The following is a 15,844-nucleotide window of genomic DNA, read 5'->3' as shown; positions in this document are numbered from 1 at the left end:
AAAATCTCCTATAACTTCTCATCTGTCACTGAGTTCCAGTCAACCTCTTGACAACTTACAGAAAAACTGTCTCAATAACAATATTTCACTCTATATAGACTTGTACTTAAGGTTTATTTCAAAAATAAGCAGCTCAGTACCTTTGTCCCGATTTCACGGCTCTTGGCTCGCATCTTGTTGGCCAGAGATTCGGCCAAGTCAGCTCTCTCCTCTGCCTCCTCCAGCTCGTGCTGGGCCTTCCTGAATCTCGCCATGTGCATGTTAGCCTGCTCCTCCTGGAAATCAACCATGTTTAATGAATCGGTAATCGCACAACAAATCTTCAAAGTCATTTTTCCATTTGAACTGATAGGGTAGAGATTCACTGACAGCTTCCTCAGCATTTCGTTTGTAGGCCTTCATTTTGATCTGGAGCTTGTCGACCAAATCTTGCAGACGAACGATGTTTTTCTTGTCCTCCTCAGACTGAAAGGAGCAAAGACACGTTTCCCTCAGGTTACAAGACACTCAAGGATTCTGTTTTCAGGACTCCTTTGTTTGGACAGCATCATAGTCATGTGGCAGGAGGTTGCATTGATTACAAACATAAAGAAACTTGGATTTACCTGATAGGTCTGCTCTTTGACCTTCCTCTCATATTTGCGGACTCCTTTGATGGACTCCGTGGAACGCTTTTGCTCGGCTTCAAGCTCACTTTCCAGCTCACGGACCTGAGTACGAGAGCAGGAGAGATTATGTCAATAAGAGAGTGGTATTTATGAGTCACAAGAGTCTCAAACTTCCAAAGACTGAAACATGACTTTGGCTGCAGCCTTCTTATAACTGAGTCTACGTCTGCAACATGAAACACATAACGATGAGGATGCAAACGTTCACCTAGTTAAAATAATGTTTGGTCAGCAAATTCTTGACAGGACGGACTGCCAGGGAAAAAATCCGGTCCCTTTTGTCATCTATGACAGCAACAATTAGTCAATTCATTAAGTAACTGGCAACTGTCTTGATGATCAAGTAACTGCTTTAATCATTTAGGGTCTGGGTCTTTCTCTGAAACAGCAGGACAATTAAATATGTTACATTCATCTTCTTTAAAATTCCAACAGGTATTTTATGAAAAAATCCAATAATTATGAAAATAACAAGCATCATTGATGGAAATTATTTTTACATATTTCACACATTTTCATATAACTAACATTTTATTTATTTTTTCCCTTTTAATTTTTTTGTTTAGTTTGTCAGATGTTACTCTTGTACTTTAAGTTCTTTATTTTTCTCTCTGTATTTTCAGAACTTCTTAAATAATTTGCTTTACATTTCCACTTATTTTTCCACTTAAACACCAAAGCAAACTCTTTGAATGGGACAACCTACCAAAATTAATAGGATTCTGATTCCGATTGACAATGACGACCACGGGTAATTGAAGTCCTGTTATCATCCCAAAGAAGCTGATTGAATTTCACGCATGATAAATACATAAATGGCCAACCAACTCATGAGTTGATCATAGGATTTTACATTCGTGGCATTTTTCCTTTTCATCCACCTCTCAATGTGTGAAGGGTTATGTCATGGTTTATAATTGTGAGTTGTAAGCAGACACAAGCAGCATACATACTCTTGCCTCCAACTTCTGAAGCTGTTTCTTCCCTCCCTTCAGGGCCAAGTTTTCAGCCTCATCTAATCGATGCTGCAAGTCTTTCACTGTGACCTCCACGTTCTTCTTCATCCTCTCCAGGTGAGCACTGGTGTCCTGCTCTTTCCTCAGCTCCTCAGCCATCATGGCAGCCTAAAGGCGCCACAACCGTAGTATTGATTTATTTTGTAATCTCATAAAAAGGGATAAATAAGAATCCCGTAAAATACCCTTACATCAGTAATGGCTTTCTTGGCCTTCTCCTCAGCATTCCTGGCCTCTTGAACGGCTTCCTCTATCTCACCGTGCAGTCGAGTTACATCAGTTTCAATTTTCTTTTTGGTGTTCAGAAGACTGATATTCTGCAAAAGATGACGCATATGTTGTAGAGCTAATACAAATCAGAGGGATTTGTTCAGTATGTCAATGCTTGTAGGGAAACCTACCTGAGAGTGAAGAAGTCCTGCTCTCTCGCTGGCATCAACCAGTTCCTGTTCAACTATTTTGCGGCTCCTCTCCGTCTGTTCCACGACCACTCGAAGCTCTTCGATCTCCGCCTGCATCAAGGCGGTTCTGCGCTCTATCATGGCCACCTGCTCCTTCATATCCTCCTCCCCTCTGATGGAGTCCTCCAAGTGGATTTGGGCATCCTGAAAATGCATCGCATCTTGGTTATGCTGACACTGCTTTGCTGTGCTTTCTGTCTCGCTTGCGGCAGGGAACCAAGGAGGTCGATGCCTGATGTTTGGTTGTTTAGTTTATTTGTCCACATTAGCCCAGAGCATAATATCACAGCTATCACAGTTTTTTTATGACCATCAGGTCAAAGTTTGACCAAAACATAAAAATGTAATCATCTCCAGAGGGTGGTTACTAAAGGTGATGGTGACCACCCAATCTTTTCTTTAGTACCACTTAATCGGAAGTGTCAAAGAGACTGTAGCCAATAATCCCAGCTGACATTGGGGGAGAGGCAGGCTGCCGGCCAGCGTACCGCAGGTCTGAGACACACAAACAGACTTCTGCTAATTAGCTTTTGATCAATTTAGGGTTTAATCAATCTATTAACATTGCAGCATCTAGAGTTTGCTAAGTTTTGGAATCTTAAGTGAAGTTGAGCATCAAAATATGTCAGTTAGCCAGTTTGGTGCAGACTGAAATTTCACAGCAACTTCATGGTCCCCAGAGAATGGACCCAAAGTTGCTTCGGTGTGAGTGAAACTTCTCAGCATAGAATGCATTTCAATAGAATTTTGTAGACATTCACTGTTTCTAAAGTGAGACGATGAAACCTTTGAGGTGCTTCAGTGTGGACACTCTCAAGAGACTGATTGGATTGCATCAGTAAGATAGATTTTTGTAGCCTTACTAGCTTAGCTCTACTGAGGTTAGACAATCAGCGAAAAATCTGTTACTAATCTACTGTGAAAAAATTGCTGTCTGTCATTGTTTCTTTGCTCTTTCATCAGCGTTTTTTGATAAAACAGACACATTTCAACAAGGCAATAATAATGATTTGTTATTGGTAATGCTAATGAGAAGATAATGCACTGGAGCATGGATAATGGAGCTGCAATGAGAGGAGTGATTTACATTACGCTGCAATATCTCTTTGCTTCTATTGACCAAAATGAACTACCGCTTGACAATAACGTTTACCCGAAACAGCAAAATGTTTAGCAACAATACATTTTACAAATTATTTATTTTCAATTTTTAACAAGAATATATTACGGGTAAGAGATGTGAACAACGGTGAATGGAACAATGGTGTAGTTGTACCTTCAGTTGCCCTTGAATTGTTCTCAGTTGTTTCTGGGCCTCAGACGCCTGCCTGTTAGCATGGCTCAGCTGGATCTCCATCTCGTTCAGGTCTCCCTCCATCTTCTTCTTCACTCTCAGGGCGTCGTTCCTGCTCCGCACCTCAGCGTCCAGAGTGGCCGTCATGGACTCCATCACTCTCTGGTAGTTCCTCTTCATCTGGTCGATCTCCTCGTCTTTCTCCGCCACTTTTCTGTCCACTTCAGCCTTCACCTGGTTTAGATCCATTTGTACGCGCAGGATCTTTGACTCCTCTTGTTCCAGTGAGGCCTTAAAAACAGTTCAGTTTGCACACGTATATGTCATGACCAGTTGAGTTAAGCAATAATATTGTTTTGCTGTGTTAATGGATGATGTTCGCAAGTAAAGAGGTGTTTAGAAGTGTTTTGAGTTCTTAACCGTAGACGGAAAACTAACACAAAAAGGTAAGACTGTTTGCCGCATTTGTACCAAGCATCTGTATTACTATTAACTGACAACAAATCGGCAAGCTCTGGTGTTTAACCATATATGACTGGGTGCCTATGTTTTCAGTATTGGGTACCTCAGCTTCCTCCAGGGCAGTGTGCATGTCATATTTTTCCGTTTCAACTTGCTTCTTGAATTTCTCCAGCTCATGGATCGTCTTCCCACTCTCTCCAAGTTGTTCTGTCAGATCTGAGATCTCCTCTGCATTTCAAAAGATGGCACATTATAGAGGTTTTGAAATATATATAACACCTTTTTACCTCAGAGTTAGATTTCACTCACGTTGTAGGTTTTTATTCTCCCTCTTCATTGTCTCCAGATGATCGAGAGCTTCTTCATATGAGTTCTTCAGTTTGAAAAGCTCAGTGCTCAGAGATCGAGATTCTTTCTGGGTACCTTCAAGCTCTGCCTGAGTCTCCTCAAACTTCTGCTTCCACTCAGCTAGAATCTGAATTAAGAACGTTTTTTTTGATCATTATGATGTAACAGAAACACATGTTTTGGTATTGAATTTAATTGTCAAAGAAAATACCTTGTCAAAGTTTCTCTGCTTCTTGTCAAGGGTAGCAGCTAAGCTGTTGGACTTTTCCACATCCACCATGATATCCTCCATTTCAGTCTGAAGTCTCTGTTTGGTTTTCTCCAGTGAGGCACACTTAGAATTCACTGCTTCGATTTGCTCTTCTGCCTCTTGGAGACGCTGGGCAAGCCTTTTCCTTTAAAAAAATACAGTCGGTGAGAATACCAACCAGAATTTAATAGAAAGGGGAGAAAAAACAGCCCTTAAAGCTTTTGATACAACCCCCTTCAAAATGGTCCTTTTAATAAATGAACAAAAAAGAATTATAAGTTAAATATAAATGATCTGCATTACAGCTCAAATAAAGATAATTCGTAAGAGGTGGTTGTCTGAATTAACCATTGACGACATGAAATTGGACGACATGACAGCTGCCCACAAGTGAAGCCAAAACTTTGATCACCTCGTGGTGGCCGGCTGCAGTATAAGTCACCTCGACTCCTCAATGAAAGCAGTCAAAAAAACTGTTCTCAAAGATGGTTTCTCTCACTTTGGTAAATTATTATCTATTGGATATTTCTATTGTTTTATTACGTCTGAAGAAGGAGTCACCATTGACTTCAATTGTATTGGATTCAGCTGCAACAAAGTTTACCCCTTAAACTCCAGAAGTGTTTTGTGGACTCAAACACTTCACTGAGTAGATAATGACTGCATTTCAATTTTTCAAGTGAACTATCTCTTCGACAGCAGAATATTTTGGTGTTGTTGCTTGTCTTGTGGCAACATTGTGGCAGCAGAGCAAGCAGTTAATGCATCACTTAAACTGACCTATTTGTATATTTTGGGCATATTATGTAGTTGCCACAAGATAGTGATAACAGAAAACAAGTAACAACAAGATTTAACTAATGTCCACAGGCCGACTGGCTTACACTTTCTCTTTGGTGCAGGTAGGATTAGGACGTCTTTATTAAAAATGATAGTGGTGAAATAGAATAATGAAAAAAGATCCGCCCTTTATAACAACCAGCAAAGAGATGCTAAATTGTTTAAAAGAGATAAAATTAACTCCAGAGTCAGAGTGACTCCTTTCACGTTATTGACGTTTGATACTGTTAATACAAACCTAAAGATTAATGCAGCTTTAAAGCAAATATCTGCCCAATATATCAATCTAAATATTCAATTACTTTGCCTCCTCGAGCTCCTCGGTGCGTTGGATGGCGTCAGTCTCATACTTATTCCTCCACAGAGCCACCTCGGTGTTCGCCTTTGACAAACTCCGCTGCAGCTCAGCTTTGGCCTCCTGCTCCTCCTCATACTGCTCCCGAAGCAGATCACAGTCATGACGAGCAGACTGCAGACTGTGAGCCAGGGCATTCTTAGCCTGGGAGGAGGACATCGACACGGAAGCTCATGAGAAAGAAAGATCAAGGAAACCAGAGATGGGATTGTGTTTTAAGTGTGAGCCTTTATCACCTTTGTTTCTTCCTCAATCCGGCGTTTCAGTTTGTCAATCTGTGTCGTGAATCCCTGTTTTCCTCTCGTCAGTTGGGAAATGAGACTCTCTCCCTCTTCCATTTGTCGCGAAAATTCAGCTATGACGACAAACAAGAAATCATATCTTAATTAAAAGTCTTGATTTGAATGAATTAAACTAAAGGAAAGGACAGAACTACCATTCTCAGTTTGAAAACGGGCCCTCTGATTGGTGAGATCAGAAATTTGTCTCGTGTTTTCATCACTCTTGGTTTTTAGCTCGATTAGCTGATCCTCAAGTGAGCGACACATCTTCTCCAGGTTGATCTGTGAAAATATCCCACCATCACAAATTAAATTCAAGAAATGTATTCAATTCTTAGTGAGCTCATGGTCAAAAACAATATTTCACATTTATAAATCCCACCTTTGCTTTTGCAACTGTTTCCATATTGCTGGCCAAATCATCAATCTCCATCTTTAATTCGCTCTTTTCCTTCTCCAGTTTCTGTTTGATTCTCTGGAGGTTGTCGTTTTGCTCCCCGAGCTCGGCCATGCTGTCTGCCTGCTTCTTGCGCAGTGCAACGGTCGTGGCCTCGTGGTGCAGTGTGGACTCCTCCAGGTCACGACGTACCTTGAGGAACTCGGCTTCACGCTTCTTGTTCATTTCGATCTGTGCGGCCGTGGATCCTCCTGCCTCCTCAAGCCTTTCACTGATCTCCTCGATCTCCCTGGTGAGGTCAGACCTCTGTTTCTCGATCTTAGCGCGAACCGCTCGCTCAGCCTCCACTTCTTCCTCAAGCTCTTCAATACGGGCCTTAAAACAGAAAACGCGATATTCAATGATGAGGGGTGAGTTGTTAATAATGAATCTGATCAATGTATTGAATTAGAGCTTTATTACATTGAGTTCCTTCGTCTTCTTTTGAAGCTGGTTATTATTTGCTTGCTCATCTGCCATGGTGCTGAGCAGCTTGTCGTTCTCAAATTCTTTTCTGTGGGTAAGATAACCGAAAAGTTGTTTCAAAGCAAACTTATTTCCCTCACACACATTGCCAATGATCAAATCTTACTTTTTAATTTTCTCCTCAGATTGCTGCTTGTCATTTTCCAGATCCATCAGAGATTCCTGTGCGAGCTTCAGATCTCCCTCGAGCTTTCTCTTGGCCCTCTCCAGGTCCATGCGGATCTTCTTTTCTTGCTCCAGTGACCCCTCAAGCTGAAGAGCAAGTGGTACAAGGTTAAGTCAAATGTTGAGTATAGTGTCAGTGTCGGTACATGCCTGTGTCAGCAACTCACATCGTCCACTTGTTGTTCAAGCTTAGACTTGGCTTTGGTCAGAGAGTTGACTTTGTCTTCCTCTACTTGAAGATCATCCAGTGCCTGTTGATGAGCTTCTTGAAGAGCTTTCTTCTCCTTGGTCAGTTTGCCAATGTTTTCATCCTGACCTGCCAGCTCGTCCATTATATTTTTGACCTGCAACAGGTAATAGCCATGCAATACAATTATAAGCCTGAAATGAAATAAACCCTATCAGGAATTCAGAGAACACATATATATGTTTTAAGGCTACACAGTTATCAACTTAGTATTTTAACTAGAATGGCACATAGATGGTATTCAGAAGAGTGATTAAAGCCCAGCAGTCGCCTTATTAACATTCACTAGATCCAGATTGGGATCTGCACCAAATTGCACACATTGTTTAGTCACCTAAACATGCCTGATTTCTTTCATCAAAATCCATAAATCATTTCTTGAGTAATCAATGAAAATGTTTGAAAATGCCCTATCTCACAAACTTAAAAAAGAAAGTGACAAAATCCATCCGTTGATCTGGATCAGCGCACAAATTTAACTGTTTTTTCCCTGACCTTTAGCGTAGCTTTCCAACAAGTTACATGGAAATCTGTTTGGTGGTTTTTGGAGAGTCTTGCTAACAAACAAACAAGACTGGCATTCAGTCGAGCACTTACCTCCAACAATTTATATTAAATGATCCATACATTCAAAATCCACCACCTCCATTATAATAAAGAATTAAGTAGGAGGTAAACAGAATCAGTCGTCCAAGTGACATCACACAAACCTTGTTTTCTGTGGCATGTTTCTCCTTCTCCACTTTAGCCAGGGTCATTTCTAGGTCATCAATATCTTTTTTAAGCTCAGAGCATTCGTCCTCCAGCTTCCGCTTCTTAGCGGTCAACTCAGCATTTATTTCCTCCTCATCGTCCAGTCTCTCGGTCACCTCTTTGAGTTTTGACTCAAGCTGGATTTTGCTTTTGATCAAGCCTTCACATCTCTCCTCTGCATCGCAGAGATTTTGTGAGTCCTAAGAAAAACACAACAACACTTATGTACTGTCTTTCGGAGACTGATTTGCCTGAGATCAGTTCATTTTATTTGCTAGGATACTCACAGCCTGTACTTGAAGGAGGAAGTTATTTTTCTCCTGTAGCAGAGAAACCATTTTCTCTTCAATCTCCTTTCTTTTGGACTCTGACTTCGACAGATCCTCCTTGCTCTTGATGAAGTCCTCTTTCATGGTCACCATCTCCTTTTCAGTCTCTGCACTCTTTAGAAGTGGCTTTATTTTAAAAAAGAGCTTCATCCATGGCCAGTGTTTCACGTTCATGAATGAACGCAAATTGTATTGCAGAATCCAGACGCAATCTCTGTCACGTAAACAGCAACAATGTTATTAGTGGTATATTAATGTCCTTGACAAATACACAGTATTTTTGGTGATAATGTTACCTATTTGCAACCAGATTGTTGTATTCTTTTCTCATCAGACCACCACGGCACAGTGCTTGAGTCTGTGTCACCAGAGAAACCAGTTTCTCATCTCGCAGCTCCTCCAGAGTGCCAAGTAAACCAGCTTTGAAGAAGACCTACAACAACATGGTTCTGTAATGCTGCATTCAGTTCATTAAAATTAATAGTTTTGCTTCTCAGTGGTTCAAAGGCTTTTATAACTTCCCCCAAATGAGGGTAATGAACACATACCTTTGTAGAACCAAATCGGTACTCCGTGTGGTCAAGGTCAAGTGAACCAAGAAGCTTCTCGGAGGCTTTCTTTCCATCTATGAATTGTCCCTCTGGGATGGCACTCGCATTTAGGATTCTATACCTGTTCAGATACATCATCACAATCTGGAATTGTGTAGAGGAAAGTGCGAGTATAAGTTATAAATATATATATTTTTTATCTTTCTTTACCTCTGCTTGAAGTCTGCATAAAGGATCCTGCTGGGAAATCCCTTCCTGCAAATCCTGATACCCTCCAAAACACCGTTGCAGCGTAGTTGGTGGATGACCAAGTGATTCTCCATGATACCTGAAGACATATCAACATGAGTTGAGCATAAGTGAATATCACAATTTGGAGGTATAAAGTAGTTGTTCATAAACCTGTACCTGGTGTTTTAACCTCATTTGGAATCAGGCAGCGCACAAAGTGAGGGTGAGTGCTCCTCAAGTTTGTCATGAGTTTTCCCAGATTTTCCTGCAAATGCATAATTACCATTGCATCTTAATTTGAGGATATCAGACATTTGGAATGATCAGGAATTTTTCTTATCAAAGTTTTTTTTTCTTTATTTTTCCTTACCTAGTTGCCCCATATATTCAACAATAAAACCAACCATTAATATTATAAAAATGGAATTTACTGTAGATGAAAACTACATGAAGGCACCACCTAGGATGATAATCATATCAACACATATGTATTGCAATTTGTACCCTGAAAACAGCAGACACGGTTTGAAAGGAGCCACCCTTCTTCTTTCCAGCTTTCTTTGCTTTTCCACCTCCAGCATCACCACCTGATTCTACAGAGTAAAGAGAAAAATGAGTAGTCCTTTACAAATTAAGCCTGGCGCATGGTGGTTCTTGTTTGACACAATTCACAGCTATCCTTCAACTAGCTCAAGGATTTTAGTTTCTGTCAATGATACTAATAATTCAAACATTAACCTTCAGCACCAGAAAAGGAGGCATACAAGAAGGCCAGAAGCTTCATTGGCGACTTCTGGTAAAGCTGCACCACAGACTCGTTCAGCGGGTCTTTGTTCTTCTCCAGCCATCCGGTGATGTTGTAGTCCACGGTGCCGGCGTAGTGCAACAAAGAGAAGTGAGCCTCAGGCTTGCCTTTGACAACCTTTGGCTTTTGGAAAGCATTCGTCTTTCCAAGATGCTGGTCATAGAGTTTATTCTTAAAGGACATGTCTGAGGCCTTGGGGAACATACACTCCTCTTCAAGGATGGAAAAGATGCCCATCGGCTGTTGAATATATCACAGGTACATGTGAGATGTTGTGTTTGAAAGTAAGTCAAATATTAAATTGGGCGTGAGATTAATCCTACCTTTTCAATGAGTTCGATGCAGGCTGCCAGGTCCATACCGAAGTCAATGAACTCCCAATCAATCCCTTCCTTTTTGTATTCTTCTTGCTCAAGTACAAACATGTGGTGGTTGAAAAACTGTTGCAGCTTCTCGTTGGTGAAATTAATGCAGAGTTGCTCCATGCTGTTATACTGACACAACAATTACTATTAAATTATGACAAATCCACAAAAACTTGATAACCATCAACGTCAACTGACTCCACTGAACTTAACACTCCAAACTCACATCAAATATTTCAAATCCAGCGATGTCCAACACTCCAATGTAGAACTGTCTGGGCTGCTTTGTGTCCAGCATCTCATTGATTCGTATGACCATCCATAAGAACATCTTCTCATACACAGACTTTGCCAGAGCACCAACTGCATTGGTGACCTGATCCGGGGTGTTGAAGATACACAAACATAGATCTATATGCAAACAGGCTTAATAAAACATATAATGCGCTTACAGAGAAAAACTATCTCCTCGTCTGATATTTGTCCAAACTGTAAACCAAGGTTTTTATGTTTTGCCCCAACCAATCGTTGGTAGTATCTAAAGATCGACGACAAGTCTCCAATTCCTCCCACTGACCATAAATGAAGCCAAAATATCCTGGATACAAATTTTGTGCTCTGCCACATAGTATCACAGTGATATCTGTTTTCAATGTTTTCATTATTTCCTATGTAGGGATAATTCATTATAAGTCTTTGTGTACCTGGGGTACAGTCTGGCCTTTGGTGACATATTCATTCCCCACTTTCACTCTCGGGTAGCAAAGACCTTTCAGTAAGTCAGCAGAGTTCAGGCCCATGAGGAAAGCGACTTTGTCTGCAACTGAGAGACAAAAATGGAAAATTTTATTTATTTGGTCTGCATCTCTTTACCTGCGACAAAACAACAAGAAACAAGAGGATTAAGTCTCACCATCGGTGCCATCGGGCTCCGCCTGCTCCTCCCGTTGCTTCTGCTTGAACTTCATGTTCCCAAAATGTATCACAGAGCCAGTGAGCTTATAGATGGAGAGTTTCTCCTCATGAGTGAAGCCCAATATATCAGTGGCGGTCTGCTCAATCAAAATAACAGCATTGATTTAAACGAATAAAATGCATCTAAATCCTGTTAAGTCAAATCAAATGACAGAAGAACGCTCACGTCTGTGGCCAAAAGCTCCTCTTTGTCGTCAATGCTGGCCACGGTGATCTGCCCCTGACTTATCATGGGGAAGTCGTATGGGTTTGTTGTTATGAGAAGCATTTCTGTGAGAGACAAACAGATAAAATGACATGCAAACAGTAAAAATAACTAACTTATACTATAAGATATAATGGATTCACTGTACCTATGAGCTCTGGTTTGTGTCCAGTCAGTATCTGATAGAAAATGTGGTAGCTCCTCTCCTCAGACAACTGGAACGACACTCTTGACTTTTCCAATAAGTCTAAATGAAATTCCAAATCAAACAACAATAAATTATCAATTGTAAGTTTCCGTACAATGAGAATTATTCATCTGGAAAGACAAACTTACAAGTTTCAATATCAGCGGAAGCCAGTTTCCCTGTTGTTCCAAAGTGAATTCTGATGAATTTACCCTATGAAATATAAAAATCTGGAAAATTACACATTAAAACAAATAGTATATAATATAATATCTTCTACTTTTATTAGAGAGCATACTTACAAATCTTGAGGAATTGTCGTTCCTCACTGTCTTAGCATTCCCGAAAGCCTCCAGCAAAGGGTTCGCCGAAATGATTTGATCTTCCAGTGTCCCCTGGAAAACAAAGACAGATTAATCAGAGTGACATGTTTTTTTCTTTTATTTAAATCTTGTTATGAGTTGGATTTGTGTTGTTTTCTCCACCTGAATTTTCCCAGTTTGCTCTTTCTTGTCACCACCTCCAGCCACTGCGATTGTCGCAAAGTACTGGATGACACGTTTAGTATTGACAGTCTTTCCTGCACCAGATTCTCCACTGTGAACAAATGGTGGTCTTAGCTCATTTTCGAAAACATACTTTTTTGTTTAAATGATTCAATTTGAGGGAAATCTTTAACGTAATTGTAACAGACTCACGTAATCAGGACAGACTGGTTCTCACGATCTGTCAGTGATGAAGAAATATGAACTTATATTGATAATATGCAATTTTATAAGGCTTTACAAAACCTCCACCTTGCTTTTTTATTCATGAAATTATAATTTTATGGAAATCTTTTAAAGGTAAATCTAGGTTTTTAGGTGTTTTTGTTTTTGTAACTTTTGTAAAATAGCAACCACTGTGGTCTTAATTGGAAATTACAATAATTCTTAAATCCAATTTTACTGGCTTCTATGTACTTTTTAAAAATGACTTTTTATTGTAATTGTAATTCTTACTTTATCTATAGATCTGACAAACCTTATCAAAATGTATTGAAAATCAACATTTGGCCTGTTTTAAACAACAGTCGGAGGATAGTAAAGCCTTTTAATTTTGTTAAATGCTCAGTGAATGCATTATAATTTATTACCTGTTAGCATATTTTGATATGCATTATCAGAGACAGAGAAAATATGGGGTGGTGCCTCCATGCGCTTTTTGCCTCTGTAGGCCGCCACGACCCTGGGTTCGTACACAGGAAGCCCCTTGTACGGGTTCACGGTGACGCAGAAAAGCCCGGAGTAGGTCTGCAGAGGAGAATATAGAGTACGTGATGATGTGAGGGAGAGAGAATCACTTAGACACATCGAGAGATCCCTGTCATTACTCACATAAATCATCCATGCTGCGTAACGTTCTTTGAGGTTGAACAGCACAGAGGCCTCGTTGAGGTGGGTCATCATGACCATGTCCTCGATCTTGTCATATTTTGGGGGATTCATGGGATAACATTCTTCCTCCTTGACTGTTACAGTCTTAGAAATAAAATGAGAACAGCAACATGGAAATTTAAGCAGCATATGAACAAACAGAGTGTACATTTTAAAAAGGGACATTTAAATTGATTAAATGTAAGATTTGAATGTAATATTTAATTTAATCTGATGAGGAACAAAAAATATGTAGCTCACGTTGCAAGTTTAAAAAGTGCATAGAAAAAAGTTGATAAATACAAAACTGAGATGTAATTATTTTCATTCATATTATGCTTTAAGTAATAGAAAAAATATTGTCTTTTATATGAATTTGTTTTGTCTTGGTTTTTAAACTGACTAACCTAGGTTTCAGACCTTATATGGTTACCAATTACATTTTTTCCGTGCATGAAAGGGATAGGACTGAGTATTACGGCCACTTAGAAGGAAAAAAATATGAAATTTCGAAAGTTGTAACCTCATTTTAGGCCACTTGACATTTTAGAGGGGGAATATCAGAAGATCAGTCTGTCACTTGCATTAAAATGAGGAATATAGAGCATCTTCTTAAGTTATACTTTAGTATAAGTTTCACAAATAACAAAATACTTCCTCTTTTGTCACATTATCACAAGTATCAGGACTGAAACTGAATCTACTCTAGAAAAATCAATTTACAGACTTTGAGGAAATAGTCTCTTAAGTGGAGGTGGAAATGTTTGATATTGCTCGACTGTGAAGTTATTGTGTAAGAATCAAAGTGGTTTCGTAGTTTCTCAAGAAACAATAAGATGGTTCAAGATTTTGGATCCAGAATTGGAGCTCCGGTGAGAGCGGGTTCTCCTATAATTCTTGAAAGTTTTTTTTATCTTCTTCAGTATAGCACTAATACTGTGTTGTTGTATGGCATAATACAATTTCCTTCAACACCTATATATTTATATAGAGATAGATTTGTTTTGCTCTATTTATTTATTATGTATTTACTATTTTTATTACTACATTTATTTTATGTATTCGTTATTTTATGTCCATCCATTGCATTATTGTTATGTACCAAATTTCTTGAGAGATCGAATGTGGACCCAATGAATGAAAATGACAAAAATTATGACAGCTTTGCAGGATTTATTATTTTAGCTGTTTCGAGTGTAAATATATTTGAAAAGTTTAAACCACATTATCAGTAATTATAAAAATATAAATATGTTTACCTCACCAGCCTCAGTCTTCACGATGACATTGCCCCCTTCTCTGTTCTGTATGACTCCTTTGATATACAGCTCCTTGGCATCTGCCACAAAGCAGGCTGTTCTGGCATCGAACGGACGGTTCTGAGCTTCCACTCTCTCCTTCTCCGGTTTACGAAGAAAGATGGACGCCGGCCCGTACTGGGCCATCTCGGCATCACTGCTCATGTTGGTACCTGAAGACAAAAATAGCAAGAAAACTTAGCCCCACTTTAGTCCTATCACTTCAAATTAATATTGATTCTATTTTGTGTCTAACTTACCAGATCTGCCCAACCCAGATGGATTGAATCAAAAGGCACACACAAAAAAAAAATGATGAACAGTTCTCGGCCTCCTCCAATGATGGATGTCTGTGCCAAGAGTGCGGATGATGGATCTCACAAGTGGCCAGCGACAGGATGACTAAGTGAAGTCCAGTGGGAGGCTGAGGCTCCTTTTATCAAGACGAATGAGCTGCTGGAGAAAACCGGACATGCCAAACTTGGCAATGTCAAGCTATTTAAATGTCAATCAAGTCGCATTATCAATCCCCGCTCAACACTGAAAAAGACCATGGATCCTTTAGTGGTAATAAGAACATGTCAACAGTGACAGGCGATGATCCTCCAGCACTATTTTTACATATACCTTCTGTACTGTCAAGAACTGTCATTAGCTACTTGTGTTCATGTTGTGTTTGCTGCGGTTCAGCAGGACGACACTTCATGTTTAATGTATGATGAATTGTCTTATCAACATATTGAGTGTTATGTTGATTTAGCAACAGAGAGTGTGGTTAAGTGTATGTATGGGTATAGACCATAAGTAACTCAGTGTTTACATAGTGTATCATGACCTTCATGTTTATCCTGGACTTGAAAACCACCTGCCTGTTCACCTCCAAGGCTCCTTTGCTTGGATTAACTGGTTTAACTCAGGACAAATGTTGGCACAATGTCAAAGTGATGTTTGGAACGTGTCATGTGAAAATGAAAAACTTTCTGCTCCTGCAAATTTTACACACCATATAATTTCTTACAGAAAATGGTCTTTAAGTTTTTATTTTTGCAACACACAAAGAGCCATCCAGTCGGTAAAATTGTAATTAACAATAAAAAAATTTAAATCTCAAACTCGAACAATCAATGCATGTTTACAGGGATAACATTATTGTAAAGTTGTCACTAACAACAACTTTTACAACCAGACACACACATTACTACCCAGGCTCTATGACACTCGCAGGAAGAACAAACCAAATCATGTTCACTCGAAGTAACAATGAGTTGTTGTCATGTTGTTTAAACCAAACCATCACAATCTCTGCTATAATTTCATGTGAATACACCGTGCTGAAACATACATGTAATAAATAACACAAAATTACCAACAGAATATATTTTCTAACAGAAAAACTGAAATACATAATACAGAAAACAAAA

At 39.4% G+C, this 15,844-nt stretch overlaps 1 protein-coding gene across 1 annotated transcript; it reads right to left on the bottom strand.

The window, feature by feature from the left end:
* Nucleotides 1-113: 113 nt before the first annotated feature.
* Nucleotides 114-14,588, bottom strand: LOC133022903 (myosin heavy chain, fast skeletal muscle-like). Its single transcript, XM_061089807.1, has 38 exons — nt 14,385-14,588; nt 13,087-13,230; nt 12,846-13,002; nt 12,409-12,436; nt 12,196-12,307; nt 12,013-12,105; nt 11,860-11,923; nt 11,672-11,770; nt 11,485-11,588; nt 11,257-11,395; nt 11,048-11,166; nt 10,570-10,719; nt 10,302-10,472; nt 9,912-10,218; nt 9,678-9,766; nt 9,351-9,438; nt 9,153-9,270; nt 8,940-9,063; nt 8,688-8,824; nt 8,350-8,605; nt 8,020-8,262; nt 7,230-7,406; nt 7,004-7,149; nt 6,835-6,925; nt 6,358-6,747; nt 6,131-6,257; nt 5,931-6,049; nt 5,642-5,838; nt 4,461-4,644; nt 4,211-4,376; nt 4,005-4,129; nt 3,422-3,730; nt 2,086-2,289; nt 1,876-2,001; nt 1,622-1,792; nt 606-710; nt 370-465; nt 114-275 (listed from the first exon to the last, which is right to left on the bottom strand). Exons 1-38 carry the CDS (start codon nt 14,586-14,588, stop codon nt 114-116), a joined length of 5,841 nt encoding a protein of 1,946 aa, XP_060945790.1.
* Between the last annotated feature and the right edge of the window lie 1,256 nt (nt 14,589-15,844).

This window comes from Limanda limanda, chromosome 17, assembly GCF_963576545.1.
Source record: "Limanda limanda chromosome 17, fLimLim1.1, whole genome shotgun sequence".
NCBI classification, from domain to species: Eukaryota; Metazoa; Chordata; class Actinopteri; order Pleuronectiformes; family Pleuronectidae; genus Limanda; species Limanda limanda.
This window is presented reverse-complemented; position numbering and strand designations above follow the sequence as displayed.

Excerpts from the sequence above, each read along its gene's own strand:
- LOC133022903 (XM_061089807.1), bottom strand. The coding sequence starts at position 14,588 with ATGAGCAGTGATGCCGAGATGGCCCAGTACGGGCCGGCGTCCATCTTT. Across the intron at positions 11,396-11,484 it reads AGGAGCTTTTGGCCACAGAC|ACCGCCACTGATATATTGGG; the intron begins GTGAGCGTTCTT and ends TTGATTGAGCAG. Across the intron at positions 4,377-4,460 it reads AGCAGAGAAACTTTGACAAG|ATTCTAGCTGAGTGGAAGCA; the intron begins GTATTTTCTTTG and ends TTCTTAATTCAG.